Below are 19,526 nucleotides of genomic sequence, written 5' to 3' on the forward strand. Positions count from 1 at the left end.
ATGAAGTGGTTCTTGAGAGTTAAAAGGTTCATGGATCCTATTTGGTTGTATAACGTAACTATGTAAAACAACATAATATCCCAAAAATATATAACAATGCTTATAGTTCCTCAAACTACTTTGGAAAATACAGTGGGTGTAACACTACTTATCGCACTGGCAAAAGCTATTATCACAAGTGTAGAACCGAAGCTATGGTCTCCGAGGTAGTTTGGTTGATCTGGAATATTTCAAAACTATCTTGGAATGACTCTTGAAATGCCAGGGGGATTTTGGATTACAGTAAGATGTGTAATGGTGCAGTTCACTGTGAGAATAACTATTGCTACTGTCAAGAGTTAAACTTCAGGACAGTTTGGATTGGACGACCCGTAATGTCCCAAAGGTTCAAAATAACATATAGTAGACTTCAAGTTGGTCCAGTAAACGCATGTGGTTATGCAACGTTACTCAGTATATCAGATATGGCTACTGTTACAAGTGTAGACCTGAAGTTCTGAACTCCAAGATAGTTAGGCTGACCTGGAATATCCCTAGAGTGTCTCTTAATGAAACCAAACCTACCCCCCTTGTGCACGGGCTTGGGTTGAAGAAACAACGTGTCAAACGAACCAGTAGCTGAAGTGGATTCCCAACCACTATCACCGCCGCCTGCATGAGTAGATAACGCGAATAAACCAGTAGCAGTTGTTTCTGATTAGGCCTATAGTTTCTTTAAATGAGTTTCCCTAATAAGATTTGATAATTGTCCCTCAAAAACAACCTGAATTCAATTCACGGCACATCTTCTACGTGATACTATGGTACATACAGATCATAAAACTCCATCACAGTGCAACGAAGAAATCTTTCTCTGCGGTTGTGATATACTATGTTTCGTGTACAGAAAATGCACGCACACATTTGCTTGCATTCTCCGTAGGCGAAGATAACTTGTTGTTTACATTTTACTGACGGGAAAAAAGTGGCTTTTGCTGCATTTTGCAGCATTTTATGGAGTGTGAATTAAAGGTTGGTTTAGCACTTGGTTTAGCAAGTGAATCTGGCGAAGTGAAATTTGAACGATGATGAAGAACAATTCGGCTATCTGCTGCTTTGGTGCGATTGCCATTGTCGTACGCAAAACGAGAAACATTTTCCCACTTACCTACGAGTGGAGTGAACTTGAAACGTGAAATTTCGCGTAATTATTCGATTTCCAGGAACTGGTTATTGATAGCCTACATCTTCTTGCTTCCATCTGATGAGCCATTGGCAAGGGTAAGTTGGAATATCTGTAATAAGGACTGTTCATTTTATAAAGAGGACAACTTTGCAAGGCTATAAAAAGAAAACGCGTAGTTCGAATTTGAGCAGCCTTGGTTAGTTGTTCAGTACATTATATTAGCAGATAATAACCATAAATAAATTGGTTTAAAATTATTGAACTTCATAAAAATGTGGCAAAGTGTTTCGAGAGATCAATTTTTCAATTCCCAAAAACTAAAGATAAACACAAAATTTCTGTAAAACATCGGTGTATCGTTTTTAATTGCAAAAAAGTGTTTCCCATGCTGCAGCAGTTTGAGTGATACATATTCTGGCAAAATATAAACCTAATCGGAATAATGGTTGTTGAGATATTAAAGTTACAAATTGGACTCGATTTTCAGGATAAAATTTATTTGTTAAACAAAAATGTATAAAAATATTAAATTTTGAATGTTTTCAATGGATCTAGTCGAAAGTACTAATAATGCAAATTCAAATGCAGAAAACCGCTTCTTGATAGCATTGTTGGCTTGGTTACTGTGCTTCATGGCAGTTACCGGAGATAAAACCGCTTCGTGTTTTGAAGGTTCTTCTAAATAACGATGTACTCTATTGCAAATACAACGTAACAATGATGTCGAAAATAAAAATTAACATGTAGTTATTTTCAAATAAGGTATATAATTACATAGGGTCAGACCTTGCTGAAAATAAATAATAATAAGCTTCTCTAGGATCAAAAACTTGCATTTATGGAGCAAAAAGTATGCAATTTTTCATTATGGCCATCATTAATTATTAAATTTATGATGAAGAATGTACTTTAAAGCATATTTTTCTTCGGTATCATTTAGAATGCGATTCTCTTCCATACTGGACAAATTTTGAACTGATTCCGTAGTGTTATTGCATCACTGGACTTAAATAAGTATTTTTTATCAATTTCATTGATAACAAGGCAACTCACTATATCAAGCTGAATAATGCTTGGTGCATTATTACTGACCAACTATTACACTCTACCTTTAGAAGAATAGTATTAGATCCCAACACATTGAAAAGTTCATGAAAATTTTAAAGTTATGTGTGTGGAGGGTTGTGTAGAATTTTGAGAAATGGGGTTTTATTGAGTTTTAACGAAAACCGCTTCAGTTCCATAACTAAGGGCAATTTGTATAATGTTATATTTTTCCTACACTGTAGAATAGCTATGGAAATTTATGCAAAAAACCGATAATGATTTTATTGAAAAATAAAAAAGATATCACACAAATAAGGTGTCCTCTTTATAAAATGAACAGTCCTTAAGTGGCGTTTTCCCGTCTGTTATGAGGGGAATCAGCGCATATGACGGAGAAGATTTCTACCCAACGTCACGTTTATATATATACGTGTTTTTTTTTCGTACTGCGCAATACGACGTCCGAATTCCCTGTTAATAAACGTTCAAAATTTCATTCAATTTGGTTCACTGGTTTCCGAGGTAGACAGTTAAAAAATGTGTTATCTGAGAAATAGTGTTTCACCAGGACGGTTCTAACTTCGTGAAAGATTAACCAATTGAGCTCAAATTTTTACCAATAATTCACATATAATATGTTGATAAACAGTCAAAATTTAAGATTTTTTAACGCACTCTATGAAAAGTTACAGCATGTTGTACTTTTTTGTGAGAGAAAAAAAAATGTTACCTATCCCAAACATTTTGGCCAACCCCTGTATATAATTAGGTTAAGTTTCAGCGTATAAAAACAGTCATCAGCATTTAAAAGAAAAAGACATGGTACGGACAATTGTTTGACACACTGTAAATCTATTTGAGAATCAGAGGTTTTAATGAGAAATTATGTATCTAATCACCTCACCAGAATGAGAGGATCAATTAATTCTCCTCAACCGCCAATAAAGCATAACTTCCTATGAAGCATTATTTCCCACACGAAAGTGTTAATCTCATTTTCCCATCCGTCGTCATTTAAGCATTTCCATCGCTTTCCTCCCGGTCTAGCCATGTCCGTTTCGCATTATTGGTGCAAAAATAGTTCTGGACAGTTTCCCGAGGCAACCACCTAGCCTACTGCCAAACCCAAACCTACTGCGATCGCAAAGCATGCTGGGGAAGCATATAACGATCGCCATCCGTTTTCGGCTAAATAAATTCATCAAGACGCGCGCAAATCACCGCCTGCTGTGCTCTGTAGCGAGTCGTCGCCGGACGACGACCACGGCGCAGCGGACGACGACGAAGCAGAACGTACCAAATGGACCGTTTCCTCGTACTCGAATTTCGCCGGTTTTCCGTTCCGATTGGACGTATTCATGCCGTCAAAACATTCGGTGTGAGGTATTTTTCCGAGATTTTCTGAACATGTAGATTTCTGTGCGAAAGCAAATTCACTTTGGAAACAGGTATTACCATTTGCAATCGGATAAACGAGTACAAAACTTACAAAAGTTGAAAAAAATATTAACTTTTTTATTGAAATAATTTTATAACTGCAAGATTTCGAAAAAGTTGGGAACAGGTTTACGATTGATGTGACAAATTAGCAGAAACTTTTTGAAACTTACCTGCATCGAAGTGCTTCTCGATCCGTTTCCACTGGCGCGTCTGGTTGAGCGCAATGATGGCCGCCGCGAAGAAGAACATCAAACACCCGATGATGGCCAGGAGCAGCGAGGCCGCTTGCCAATCCCACAGGATTTCCTCGGTGTTCTCGTGCTTTCGGGCCGAGCCCGCGTGGCCCGGGTGTTGGCCGTTGGCCGGGCCATGATGCTGACCGTGCAGCGGCCGATGCTGGTGCCCGTCGGAGCCATCTTTCCGGCGTTCCTAGGGAAGATTGGAAAAGCAAAGCGTGGGTTAGAATTGGATTCATTTTGCACTGTATCTCAAATAGGATTCCAAAAGAATAAATTTAGAGCTCAACCTTTTGTTGCTAAGTGGCCATTAGCGTGGTTCAAAAAATCGTTTTTGCTCCACACCGCTTATTCGATTCATAACCAGATTCTATGCCTTCTCCCAAAATTTGAGCTCATTTGATTGAAAATTGAGATTGCACAAGCCCTTCAAAGTTTGTATGGGAATTACTATGGGAAAATGACGTTTTTCAATTGATTGACCGTAGCATTTCCCCAAGTGCCCTAGAGCGTTAGTTGATCCGTGGTACTTTTAGGCTACTCTATCAGCTACAACTTTGTCGAAGACCACATTCAAATCGGACGCCTCATTAATTAGTTATCGATTTTTTTCCAGAATGATAATCTTTGATCATGATGATTACACTATCCGATGGGCATCACTGCAATTTGCCTTGAAACATAGTAGCCATGATTTATGTGTGCTATCTTTGGCGCCATGTGCAGCAATGTTGCCTGCTGGGAAGCTGAACGATCACTGTTTAAGTTTCTGCAGTTGCATAAAAATCGATAACTAATTAATGAGACGTACGATTTAAAAGTGGTCTTCGGCAAAGTTATAGCTAATAGAGTAGCCTAGCCAAGAGTCAATTAACACTCTAGAGCACTTGGGGAAATGCTACGATCAATTGAATGAAAAACATCCTTTTCCCATAGTAATTCCCATACAAACTATGAAGGGATTGTGCACTCTCAATTTTCAACCAAATCAGCTCATCTTTTGGGAAAAGGCTTACAATCTGGTTACGAATCGAATTAGCGATGTGGAGCAAAAACAATTTTTTGAACCACGCTAGTGGCCATACCTTACGACTGCCGTCCATGCACTAATGTGTGAACTCTCTGCCGCATTAAACCACATTAAACACTAAGAATATCATTTCTCAATGGTTCGCACCACCGTCCAAAAGTGACTCTCCGTGCTGGTTGTGGGGACACAGAGTGCTCTCGGTCCTTAGTAGCAACAACCATCACACTCTCTAACATTCCATATCGTTCCCAACTGTGACTGTTAGGACTGGAAAACAACACCAAGTCAGATTGTCCCATTATGTAAAGTAAATAGCAAGTCATTCCCATTACGAACTTGTGTTCCTCTACAAATCCAAACGCTATTATAACCAGTTTTATATTTAACACGGTTATGATTTCACGTTTGAAATATTTTGTAAAAGTTTAATGATGATGGACATAGGCGCCAACTTAGGGGGGCAAGCATAGGTTTGCCCCCCCAATAATTGAGGATTTTTCAATTTTCCCATACAAAAATCAGAAAAAAACAAGCTTGGAAATCAGTCTCAGGTCATAAAAATCTCGGGGAGCAATATTAACCTTCACGTACCCGACCCCCAACATCTCATTTTCAAAATGCTGGCATTTTGTCAATTTTCATCCAACTTTTTTGAAGTCGCCCTGAATCGATCATAAATTGATGCAAGTTTATTACACCCAAGTGGCCACGCAATATCCGGAACCATTCCGGAGATATTCCGGATTGTACTGGGGTCAGGGAGGGTTCCGAAATGGCTAAAAATGATTATTGCGTGTGTTATTGTGTTTGAACCATCGATTTTCAGAAAAATTTTCATTGCGAACAATAAAACACAACTGCGATAAGCAGATTTGAATAAGTTGACCCATCCGGATCACCATGACTGATTCCGCGGGGGCCTCATTGGGGTCACTTCTGGTTTCCATCCAAAACATATCGTGCGACATATCAAACTTCATGATTTCGAATGACTGAGTCAGAAACGATACCCTGAAGTCTGTATCAACTAATATGGCCACCCCGGAACATCTAGCATAGGTTCCACGGGGGTGACATCCGCGGTTTTCCGCGGACATTTCTGGTTTGCAACTAAAACATGCCGTGCGACTTATCAAACTTCATGATTTCAAGAGGGTTCCGGGTCATTTGGCCGAATGCTATTTGGCCGGATGCCGTTTGGCCGAATAATGAATGATGAACCTAAGTGACCATGCCAATTTTCTCCACATCAGTAGGTATAGCTCGAAAGAACAGCCTATGATTTAAAGAAGGAAAAATCTTCGATAAAATGGTTGCAGTTTCAACGCCAACTAATCCCTGAATGACAAAACTAGAAAGAATAGCCTATGATTAAAAGAAGGAAATATTCCTGATGATCATATTGACAGTTATAATGTCAAAAGCTACCTCTGAATTCTTTTGACCTTGATTCGGCCAAATGGCCGGACACCTCTCAAGAGAATGGGGCTGAAAAAATTGACTGAAGTATGAAGCAACTGATATGGCCGCTCCGGAACACCTGAAACAGGTTCCGCGAGGGCCTCTCAAACACAATAACATACGAAATACTCACACTGGTCACTTGGCAAAACAGACAACTCTCCCACCCCCTGACCCCAGTACAATCCAGAATATCTCCGGAATGGTTCCGGATATTACATGACCACTTGAGTGTAATAAACTTGCACCAATTTATGATCGATTAAAGGCGGCTTCAAAAAAATCGGGTGAAAATTGGCGAAATTCCAGCATTTTCGAAATGAGTTGTCGGGGGTCGGGTATGTGAAGGTTAAAGGGAATAACAGAAAGAATCGCTGAACAAAATCCGCCAGAAATCACTGAAGGAATTCCAAGAGGTATCCAGAAAGCAATCTCTAAAACAATGCTTGGAAGCATCCTAAAGGGATCCTTCAATAAAATCCTAGAGAAATCAATAAGGAATTACCGAGAGGAAACCATGGAAACCTATCGAAAGGAACTCAGGAAGAATCCCACAAGAAATCCTTGAAATAATCCCGTAAAGAAGCCCTGAAATAGTCCTAATAGAAATACCTGAAGAACTCTCAGGACAGGAGGGCCTTCCTGAAAGAATCCCGATAGAAATCCTAGGCAATCTAAGAAGAAATCCTGGAAGGAGTTTCTGAAGGAATCCTTGGAGACATCCGTGAAGAAATTCCAAGAGAAATACTAAGAGGATTCCCAGGAAAAAGTTCTGGAGGACTCAATAAATAAATTCCGAGAGTAATCCCTGAAAGATTTCGGCGCAAAATCCCGGGAAGAGCACCGGAATAAATCAGGTAGAAATCTATGAAGGAAACCCGAGTTCCTGAAATAAATACTGAGAGGAGTTTCTAAATTTATCACGAGAGAAACCAATGCAGAAAAATATCGATAGGTAGAACCTAAAAACACATCGATTAGAACCGATCAATTTCGTATGCATTGAATTGATCATGCAATTTTTTTGTTTCTATTCGGCAATATTTTCGAAACAACATTTTTTTCGATTTGAATAAAATATCTACACAATATTTTAAAATCAACAAATCTTTGTTATTGTTTCTAAAAAACAATTTTGTAGAATCAACAACTTTGATGTATTAAGGTCACCATTTTGTTTTTGGGGAGTAAACAGTACACATTGTTTTTATTTTCTTTTTTCGTCACAGAATTTCGGTGAAAAGTCCATTAGAAAATAAAAATTATGTGAGTTTATTTAAAAATTGTTATCAAAGTTCTGTTTTTCATGAAGTTAGACGATAAACGGTTGTTAATGAAGGTAAAAGGATAGTTGTAAAGATTAAACTGTGATTTCATTATTAATGGATTTTGTTACTAATTTCAGCCAGGGTACGAATAAGAGAAATATAATTTTATTTACGGAAAAGTGAAATCGCATGAGGTTTGGTAAAGGTAAATTTCACATGATTGATCTTGTAATGATATAACATTTTATGTATCTAATTCAGAATTAACCATGAAAACAAAATGAAATCAAAAGAAAAAATGGGATTGACGAAAAATTCATTAGCAGGAATCGCGCCACAACATCATATCGGAAAAAGTTATCTACAATCGCCATATTATTTTGCTTAGACAATGTACAGTGTAAAATTGAAAATAATTAGAATTATTTACATAAATGTAAACAAACAATAAACAACAAAACAGTTTTATTATTATTATTAGTTCAAAAAACAGGTTCGTTGAAACAACAAAATCAAATTTTAGTTTCAATACAACACCTTTTATTACTTCAAAACATTGCATTTGTAGATTTGACAAATCGTATTTTTGTTTCGAAAAAAAATATGCATTGGTTTTGACAGCAGATTGATTTCGGGCAATTTTAGAAACAAAAAACTTCATTGTTGTTATGAATTTATGAGTTTGTTGAATCAACAAAATTTGTAGGTCAGCGCTGAGTCAACAATAAAATTTGTTGAATCTATGCAGAATTCCTTTGGTTTTACAATATATTTTCCTGCGTGTAGGAGAGGTCATGGGAATTTCAAGAGTAATCCCTATACGAAACTTGGATATATCGATGTAGGAATCCCAAAATTTAATCCCTCAAAGAATCTCGGAGAGAATCGAGGCAGGAGTTCCTAGGAGTTTTATTGGTGAAATAATAAATTGCTGGAAGGCGTAGCACCACCAGCCGAGTTGAAATTCGTCGGTCGCTTCCAGCGCGAGAGACAAGGCATACGCGAACAAGAGATTCTTTCCATATTTCTTTAGGAATACCTTTTTCCCTGGGATTACTCCTCTTTGGCCTGGGATTACTCCTGAAATTTATTTCAGGATTTTTCTAGGAGGTCCTTCTCCATCTGTACTTCTTCTAGGGATTCGTTCAGAAGGTTTTTATGGAATTCTTCCAAGAGTTACTTTAAAGGTCCCTTGAAAGGTTCCATCTAGAATTCCTTCTGGGATTACAAAAAAATCCATCCGAGGTTTCTTCAAGAGTTCCGGCTCAAGTAACATTTTGATGGCCAATTAGCCTTGTAGATGTAAAACCCGTCATCAGACCTTTTACCTTTTATTTAGGTTTTATGATGATTCCAAGAACCTTTTCTAGCCTATTTGACAAAAAAATGTTACTTGGGGGCAGTCCCCCACGAATTCCTTCCAAGATTCCAAGAAGTTTTGGAAAATGGAATCCGGGGGGGGGGGGGAATTCTTTACAAAGTTGCTGGAGGAGTTCCTTAAGAAATTGTTCGAGGGAATCCTTGAGGAACTCATGCAGGAAGTTCATAAGGAACCCCTAGAGCAATCTCATAAGGAGTTGTTTAAAATACTCCTGTAGGAATTCCTGAATAAACTCCTAGAGTTCCATTACAATCATCTGGGACAACTCTAGAATGAATTTCTACTGGAATTTCAAAAAGATCAGCAGAAGATTACAGAAGAAGCTCTTGGAGGAATCCAAATAAAATTTCCTAGAGAAATCTTGAAAGTGGTTCCTGAAGAAATTCCGAAAGCAGTTACTGAATGAGTCTCGGAAGGAATTCCCGGAGATAACCCGAACAGTGTTCCGTACGGAATCCTGGAAGGATCCCTGAAGCAATTCCGGTAAGGGAGAAATCCCGGAAATCGCGGAAAAAAATCCTAGAGAAATCCTAAAAGTTCCTGAAGAAAGAATCTCGGAAATAGTATCTTGACGAATCCCGGAATAGGTGCTTGAAGGAATCCTGCAAGGAGCTTTCGGAGGCATTCTCACAACAATTCCGGAAGTAATTCCTGAAATAATCCTGGAAGCAGTTCCTGGACGAAGCCCGCAAAAAGTGCTTGAAGGACTACCGAAATCTGCATTATACGATTATACTGTTGAAAATGCTTTGACATCCATGTACACAACAGAACATGTGCTCGATGAACAAATTGAGATTTTAATTATGAAAAGAAATCCACGTTCTCCGATGAGACTCGAACTCACGACTCCCAATTCGCTAGACGGACGCTTTTATTCCTTCAAGCAGAGTGACTCGACTATCTTCGACGCCAGTAGGCGTAGAACTGAACTGGATTCTACAGTTGCACATGCAGGGCCGGATTTAAAAATGTGGGGCCCTCTTTTTAGAGGATATTTTTTTTTTCATTGTAGAAAAATCCAGAAAATATGGAAAATTCTTCCAAAAATTAGGGTTGTTATTGAAGAAATTTGACCGGATTCATCAAATAAATAACGCTCTATCCGATGTTCATAGTATTAGATTCCATTGATCAAGACGAAATTCATGAGAAAGTCCTTTAAGAAATCTAAAAATAGATTTCATAGGAGACATTTTCGATAAATTTCAGATAAAACTTATAGCGCTATCTTTGGAGCCGTTATTGCAAAACCTCCAAATAGAATTTCTTGCGGAATCATTGATGAAATCTATAGAGTTGCTGACCGATTACCAGGTTTCTTTTTTTGTGGAACTTAAGCAATAACAACGCGACTTCGAGAGGAGTTCCAGGTGAACGCGCAGAAAAATTGTTAAGAACTGCTTGTGAAACTTCAAGAGGCAAAACATCCAAAGTGGTATTTTTGGCGGAAATTCTACTAAAAGCTGCTGAAGATATTTCATCGGAAATCCATCATGAGTTCCTGATGGAATTTCAGTTTTACTTTGAATAGAGTTATAAGTAAAATTTCATAATAATCTTTGGCGTACGAATTATTCCAAATTTAAACAAAAATTGTTTGGAAAGCTTTAAATATTTAAGGATCTTTCAAGAATTTCTCCACAAATATCTACTGCAATTTTCATAAGGAACCTATGGATTTGTTAAGAGTTCGCCTTAAATTACACATTCAAGCCAGAAAGAAAAATTCGTCATGGATTTAATCATATTGGAGAAAATCAGATCAGATCTCCGCCTTAATCCGACCTAAAATTCTTGATAGTTCCTTCAAAGAAATATTTCAACAATTCTGGGGTTCGATTTGAATCATTTATAGGTTTGGTAAGCGAAATCAAGCTCTACAATTCTAAAAGTTTTTCTTTATTCTGATAGAAACACTTGCAAATCTTCAAAGAACTATGTTAGAATTTTTTAAAAATAACACCGATAATTTTCGACGGAAATTAACACAAATTTTCAGCAGAAACTTTTCGACTCTCTATTCCATAGTGTTTAAGATTTCGTTCAGAATTCAGATGAAGATTTTCTCATGTATTTTCGGTAAAATAACTTGTGCAATGACCAAGAGTAATCAATTCAAACCTTAAAAATCTTAACAACTTTCTGGAAATTTTATTAAAAGGCAGATATCTGCTGTTTTCTAATTTGAAGTACAAAAGGAGTACTCACTATACAGATAAAATTGCTGCGTAAGCCATGATTTTTTGCTTGTTTGAAATGTTTCATGATTGCCTTGGTGATCACGACGTTTAATCAGTTTAATCTGTTTACGCTGTTTAGTGAATCCCCCTAATATTTCACACACATCTTGAGAGTAGAAGTACTTGTGTTAAAAAATAAATCAAGATGTTTCTAGCACTACTTTTTATCGGTTCCCATTTGAAGTAACAGTTTGTGGGGGCCCCTGAAATGTGGGGCCCTGCGCACATGGTTAACTTCTCTCCCGCTTTGACATACATGAGCACAACAGTGTATGTGTTAGATGTTCATCTAATCACATCCAAAGGAGGTTTGGATTGTGAAAAGAAGATAACCGAGAATATCAGTGTAGAACAACATTTTTTACTATGAGCATATTCAAAATCTTAAAAGAGATTTAAAAAATTTAAAAGAATTTAGTCGACTCTAAACTGTTTTTAGCGATGGAACACTTGGCTGAGAAACATGCTCAGTATCAGCGGGATGTAGAGTAATAAAATATAAAAAAAAACAACCAATGGAAAGACGCCACAATGCCGATGACACTCACCTCCTTCCAGTGTCGTTGCTCGTGGCGCGCCTCGGTCCGCGCCAACTGCGCCAGATCCATATCCAGATCACCGATCGTCCCACAGACCGTGTCCATGTACTCCTGACAGGGCCGCAGGACCAGCTGCTGCTCACCACAAACCGTACACGGATCGCACTCTTCCCGTTCCAGATTCCACCACCGATCCGGATCACACACCGCTTCCGCCCCGGATAATACTGCCAACAGGGTCACCAACCCCAGCACCCATCTTAACCTATGATGGAACGACCCCGGCGTCGTCGTCGCACTTACTGCTACTGAACTTAAGGAACTATCACCATGGCTGATTCTAACACTATCGCTGCTACCACTACTGTACATGACTGATCGGACGGACCAGCTATTGTTGCTGCTGATCCCGGTCGGGTGTCGCGTGGATCTTCTGCGCTGCTGCTCCATGGACTCGATCCAAGGTGGCATGGTCTAAAAAAGCGAAACAAGAAAAGAAGGTTGGAATCGATTAGAAAAGTAGGCCGGTACGGTTGGTATGGTACAAAAGTAACGTTGGGCGGCAATTTCACACAAGACTCGGAATCGGACTGACCAACCACACCGGAAGTTGCCAACTAGCAGCGGGTGGTCGTACGGAATACTAATGGATTAACAGGAGGGTCTTCTACTCTACGAGAAACCGATCAATCGATAGGGTGACCAGACTATGGTATAGCGTAATATAATCCATACAGTCTCCAGTTAGCCTAGTGGTTAAGGCTATGGATTGCCAATCCGGAGACGGTGGGTTCGATTCCCGTTCCGGTCGGTAAACTTTTCTCGGCTCCCTGGGCATAGTGTATCATTGTACTTGCCTCACAATATACAAATTCATGCAATGGCAGGCAAAGAAAGCTCTTCAATTAATAGCTGTGGAAGTTGAAGCTAAAGTTAACGTTAAAGAACACTAAGTTGAAGCGAGGCAGGCCAAGTCCCAATGGGGACGTAGAGCCATAAAGAAGAAGAAGAAGAAGAAGAATCCATACATAAATCTTCAAAAAGAAATATCCAGATCAAGAACTTTAAGTCTAAACAGTTCTGAAGAGGTTCTAAGAATAGTCGCAAAGCCTACTCGTTGTTTCTCTTTCTCGTAAACCAAACTCAAACAGCAAATCATATTCTAATTGGTTTTATTAGAGTTTTCCCGTAGCATCGCTTATTTTTAGTGGTTTTATCAAGTCATGATCATCATCAAGTGTAATTATTTTTTGATGATTTATGCTTTAGAAGTTCTCTTGTTTCGGTATGGAGCAGTGGTCCGAAGTACACCATCACCGCTAGATGGAGGAATAAGAGTTTTTGGTTTTATGAAGGCTCTAAGAACTGTTTCTAATCTAACTCACTCTCAAAGCCTCACTCAGGATGGCAACCCTATCAATCGATGGGAAAAATATGATTACATAAAACAATAATCCACGACGACGTCTGGATGAGGCTGAAATCGTGCGACTAAGGGGAAGTAGAAGCAAAAAGAGAAACACTTCCTCATAAAGCCGCCTGCCTGCCGATGTCAAACGACACGAAACATTCCATATTGAGCGGGCCGCGCACTTCCGTTGGTGTCGCACAGCTACACAGTAGCTGCTTTCCTATAGGCCTCCTACGTGTCGATGCGGAAAAGGGACCAAACTGTTGTTGCCGAAGCTAATGCCGATTGGTAGTGGTAGCTGGTGGGTTTATTAATTTTCAATATTTTACGATTATGATTGTCATTTAGTGCCGTGTGGCTTCGATCGAGGTGCGTAGAACTTTGCGAAGACCATCCGGTCACGATAGCAGCACAGTGATAGCTAATTTTGTTTGGATTTATGAGTTCAGCTGAAATCCGGAGATACATACACGGTGCTCCATTTACCGTTATTATAAAATAAAATATACCATCAAAACCTGAAACGCCATTCTCTTTATTTATCTATCCTACACCTCTGGACAAATTTTTAAAATTATCGTTGGGCGAAATTTTGAGTTACGCCCTTTTAAAGGGCCTAACCTCTAAAAAATCGAGTTTTCTATAGAATAACACCACATTTCATATCAGAATCATGAATTAAAACCATCAATAACAGAAATTATCATGAACAACATTGAAATTTGGTAGTGTGCATCCATATGAATATCGGTAGAGTGCATTTTGTATCAAAATTTGTCATTACGTCAATATACGGTAGAAGTTCTTCATTGTATCGGTGTAACAAATTCAATCAATTGTGATTCCATATGTCAATAGATGTTCATATTACTCTCCGTCAAGGCGATAGTATTTACATGCTCAGCACCAACATTTCAAAAGGACGTAACTGAACTTCCACACAATATCTTCTCTCATAGCTGTAGATCGTACCTCATCTTTCCCAGGACACCAACAACCACTATCGGAAAGAACTGCATTTCCTCCGTCCAGTAGTAATTGTACATTGCATCGGAGAGATAAAGGTTTGGACTCGGCAAGCAGTTTCGCCATTTCGAAATGTTAGCACCGATATATTAAGAGCGTACACTCTCTATACAGGTATATTTTATTTTATAATAACGGTAAATGGAGCACCGTGACATATATAATTCATCCATTCTGTACGTGCTAGTTAGTGGTGTCTTAGACAAGTGTTCTGTTTTGTAGAATTTTTCCATAAAATTTTCTAGAAAATACACAGGTTTTGTATTTCAATCTTCTGATTAACTTTTCTTACCAGAAAATTTTTGAAATTTTCCAGCAGTCCGCAAAAAAAAAATCTTTCTGTTTGTTTTTTATTTCCAGTAAATTATTTTGAAACCATTGAATATCTTTAAAAGTTCTTCCAAAATCTTATCAATGATACAATTTTTCTGAAATTTTTCTATTGAATTGCGAAAAACACCAAATAAAAGGTCCAAAGAAATGGATATGGTATGCTTTTTATGAACAGCTTCTGAAGTCAAGATCCATGACAAGGTCCAAAAAAATATTTTGCCCAATTCTAAATGTCACCTTGTTTCAGTGTTCTCGACCAGCAATTCATGAAATGAATATATCTATATTAGCGTGGCTCAAAATACCACATGTCAAAAACTTCGATGGGCCCCCTTTTCATTTCGTTCTATATGACGCCACGATGCTGTGGTAAAATTTTTAGCCAAATCCGTTAACATTAGGGCGGTGCTAAACTCGTTTGAAGTTTGTATGGAAGTTTATATGGGAAAACATCGTTTTTAGCATTTTTCTCATGAGGGGCACTATTTTAACTTAAATCACATAGCCGATTATATAGAACCATAGTCTTACATGTGCCAAAAAACTTTGTCGAAGACCGCAAAGTCATCCGAAGCTTGTAAGAAAAGATATTACATGCAGACCATTTGGTGGTGCTTAACATTTAGCATGTAAAGGAATAACAATAGCAATAAAATCTCATTGAATGTGCCCGTACTGTCTAGGCTAAAGCTTTTTTCGCAAGTGTCTGATTACGTTGCGGTCTTTGACAAAGTTTTTCGGCATATCCCAGGCTATATTTCTATAGGATTGATTACGTGTTTTAAGGAAAATTAGAACCCCTCAGTAGAAAATTGCAAAAATCGATGTTTTCCCATATAAACTCCAATATTATGCCTCTCAAGAAAAATCAGAATATGGCGATTATCTGCCTCTGGCTTCTGATATTAGCGCGACAGTCACTAATCATAACAGCGTCACCAGATTTAAAAGTATATAATTCCATTACATGGGGTTTGACAGCAAGAACACTCATTCCACTGAGCCACTCTTGCCGTTCGTCACAAATACATTCAAAAACATCTGTCACTTCGCGAAACCCACGTGCTTTTGTTTTTGGCGGGAACACTTTTTCTTTTGTTTTGCCTTGCGACTGTCATGCGGCGGTATGCCTTGCGAGCGTACGACCGCCGCAGGACTCTAATAAAAGATAAGCGCGACAATACAAACTTCAAACGAGTTTAGCACCGGCCTAATGTTTGGCCTAACGGATTTGGCTGAAAATTTGACCACAGCATCGTGGCGTCATATAGAACGAAATGAGAAGGGGGCCCATCGAACTTTTTGACATGTGGTTTTGCCATACAAGCTTGAGCCACCCTAATCTATATATATAAAAATGGATTTCCGTCTGTCTGTCTGTCTGTCTGTCTGTCTGTCTGACCGCTATGCATTCAGAAACTACTGAACCGATCGGTGTGAAATTTTGTGTGTGGGTATTTTGGGGGCCGGGGAAGGTCCTTAGCTTGGTGTGAGACCTCTCCGGTCTCTGGAACGGGGCTCCCATACAAATAAAACAGAAATGAGCTGAGAGAAAAGCTCAAAATTCAAAAGTAACAAAACCAATCTAGCGTGCGGTGCAACAATTGTCAAATTTGAATTGCCAATAGGGCACTGCATTATTTTGATTTTGCAAGGAGTTTTGACATTTCGTGGCTTTGTTGTTTACAAAATCTCAATAAGAGTAAAAGAGAGGGAGAGACTTTCGTGCAGAGCCCTATTGAATGTTTGCCTAAAAAGACAATGGTGTGGCAAACACGGCGGTGGCTGGCCAGGTGGGCCACAATAGCTGCAGAGGAAAAGCCGGGGATTTCTGTTCCACCGGGATGCGACAACGGCTTCGTCCCGAAGAAGTGGGCCCGGAATGACCGGGCCGGGCGTGGATTGTGAACAACGGCGAGGCGACAACGGTTTTGGCTGGCAAGGTTGGCGTCGATAGCCACCGAGAAAATGTCATGGTTTCTAGCTTCCGTGGTGTGCCGACTTCGTCCCGAGGAAACAGGTCCGGGAGGACCGGGGGCTGGGCAACTGGCTTGAGGCGGCTGCCACCAACCAGCAGGTTTCCTAGGAATGAGCGGAACATTCATTGGGGAATCCATGACTTTTCAAATGAAGACTTATGAAAGACTCTATGTAGTAACATCGGAATCTGAAAGTAAATATGCATATCAGAATCTTTGAGGAACGTATCTAAAAAGTCTCCGGGGGGAATTGCACCAGATATTAACTGGCTTTGTCTTACACTAACCTAACACTCATGTTTTCCTTTAGGAGTCCATCCTAATGTTTCTTGAATTATTCGTCTAAAAATTAGTGCAGACCAAGGTTGCGACCATTCATTTGCAAAGATTTACATTTATTTGCTATTATCTCAGTTCAGAAGCATGCTGTTGAAAAACAATGTATGGATGAATTCAACCTTGTAGTTTTATCTGAAAGTTTGCCGAATAACATTGGGGTCGCAAACGTATACCAAAGTCGTGAGCGAGCTGTGAAGGCAACTCTCCACGCGGTGAATGTAAATTTCATTCACGCTGTGGAAAGTTGCCTTCACAGCTCGCTCACGACTTTGGTATACGTTTGCGACCCCAATGTTATTCGGCAAACTTTCAGATAAAACTACAAGGTTAAATTCATCCTTACATTGTTTTTTGATAGCATGCTTCTGAAATGAGATAATAGCAAATGAATGTAAATCTTTGCAAATGAATGGTTGCAACCTTGGTGCAGACATGGATTTGTTTAAAAAATTTTATCCTGCGATTCCTACAGAAATTCTTCCAGGAATTCGCTAAGAAAACTCTCCTGTGATTCCCTTAGGAATTCCTCATGGGGTTTCTTCAGAAATTCACTTGGGAATTCCTTCTGTGATGATAATATGGACTTCCTCCAGAAATTCATCAGAAGGTGTTCCAGGATTCCTCTGTGATTTCCTTCAGGGATTTGTCTAAAAATTTTTACAGGGATTCGTCCAGGAATTCCTCCATGAAGTCCGCCAGAGATTCCTCTAGAAACTTCTCCAGGTATTCCTCTAGATATACCTCAAGCAATTCTTCTAAAGATTCCACCAGGGATTCATCCAGGAAATCCTACAGGAATTCTTTCAGTGATTTGTCCAAGAATTTCTCCAGGGATTCTTCCTGAAAGTTCTCCAGTGATTCTTCCAGAAAATCCTTCAGAAATTCCTCTAAGGATTACTCCAGAGATTACTCCAGGAGTTCCTTAGAAGATAGCTCATGGAATTTCTCTAGAGATTTCTGAAAAAAAAATCTCTCAGGTATGTCTACTGGAATTTCTTCAGGAGCTCCTCTAGGTACTGCTTTTAGAATTCCTCCACAAATTCTTCAGGCATTCCTCCAGGGATTTATATAGAGATTCCTCCAGGGATTCATCCAGGCATTCCTTCAGGATTTAGGAATACCTTTAAAAATTCCAGCAGGAATTACCCCAGGAAATCCTGCAGAATTTACCTTAGGAATTCTGGATTTCATCCAGAATTGCCACCAAAAATACCTCCAGGAATTACCCCAAGAATTCATCCAGGAATTGATCCAGAAAACCCTCCAAGGAAACCTTTTTGAAATTCTTTCAAGAATTTCTTCAGTAATTCCTCCATGAGTTTTTCCAGGGATTCCTCCGGGAATTCTTCTAGGGTTTCCTTGAAGAATTTTTCCAGAAATATCTCCTCCAGGTAAAACTCCAAGGATTCCTGCAGAGATTTCTCCAGGAATTGATTCAAGGGATCCCTCCAGAAATAAAACCAGCATTTCCTCCAGGAATACCTTCAGGAATTGGTCCAGGTGTTTACCAGAAATTCCTTCAGGGATTCCTCTAAAGATTTTTCCAGAGATTCCTCCAGGAATTCCTATGATGATTCCTCCAATAATTCATCCACATATTCCAACAAGAATTTTTTCCTGGAATTCCCCCAGAAATTCCTCAGGAAATTAAAAATGGAATTTCAGCAGAGATTCCTCCAGGAGTTCCTCTGGAGATTTCTTAAGGATTTCTCGACGAATACCTGTAGGTATTTCTCTAGAGATACCTCATGAAATTCAACTAGGGATTCCTCGACGAATTTCTCCAGAAATTCTTCCTCTAGGGATTCTACCTGAAAGTTTTCCAGCGATTCTGCAAGAAAATCTTCCATAAATTCCTCCAGGAGTTCCTCTGAAGATTTCTTAAGGAAGTTCTCTAGATATTCCTCCAGGAATTCGCACAGGCATGTCTCCAGGCATTCCTTCAGGAGCTTCGCTAGGGAATCCTCTAGGGATCGCTCTAGGATTTCCTCCAGGAATTCTTAAAGGAATACCTCCAGGAGTTCCTCCAGCGATTTTCATAGGGATTCCTCCAGGAATTCATCAAGGCATTTCTTCAGGAATTGATTCTGGGGCTCCTCCAGGAATACCAAGAATCCCACCAAGAATTACCCTAGGAACTCCTGCAGAAATTACCTCAGTAATTTTTGCAGAAATTAATCCAGTAAATCGTACAGAAATTACAACGGCAATTTATCCAGAAATTTCTCCAGGAAATCATCCTCCCGGAGTTTATACACGCATTATTCCAAAAATCCAGGGATTCCTCCAAGGATTCCTCCAATAATTTCTCCAGGAATTGTACACTGTTATGAAACGGTGGAAATCTCTTAACAAAAATTAAACCATGGATAAAATTTGTTTCAAACTGTTTATTTCTCAGGTAGAAAGCATAGACGTTCTGTTCTATTATGTTCTATACATACACGATGTTCTATTGTATATACAACTGACTTTGCATACCCTTTGTAGTCGATGGAATATTAGAACGATCGACATGATTTTTGCACGGTTCAATTCGACTTCATGGTGGCTATGTTTAGATGTAGAAAAAGTTGGGAAAATAAACTACATGATATATTTAAAAAAAAAGTGACATTACTGTGAAAT

The 19,526-nt window shown here is 39.0% G+C and overlaps 1 protein-coding gene across 1 annotated transcript in view; it reads right to left on the reverse strand.

The window, feature by feature from the left end:
* LOC109401930 (tumor necrosis factor receptor superfamily member wengen) overlaps positions 1–19,526 on the reverse strand; it is an 89,065-nt gene that overhangs the window by 39,592 nt on the left and 29,947 nt on the right. Inside the window, exons 2-3 of the mRNA XM_029854691.2 lie at positions 11,820–12,284; positions 3,823–4,081 (exon numbers count right to left, since the gene is read on the reverse strand). Coding sequence (XP_029710551.2) covers positions 3,823–4,081; positions 11,820–12,281 — 721 coding nt within the window. The 5' untranslated portion in view covers positions 12,282–12,284. The remainder of the gene's footprint in view (positions 1–3,822; positions 4,082–11,819; positions 12,285–19,526) is intronic.

The sequence above is a fragment of the Aedes albopictus genome, chromosome 1, assembly GCF_035046485.1.
Source record: "Aedes albopictus strain Foshan chromosome 1, AalbF5, whole genome shotgun sequence".
Taxonomy (NCBI): domain Eukaryota; kingdom Metazoa; phylum Arthropoda; class Insecta; order Diptera; family Culicidae; genus Aedes; species Aedes albopictus.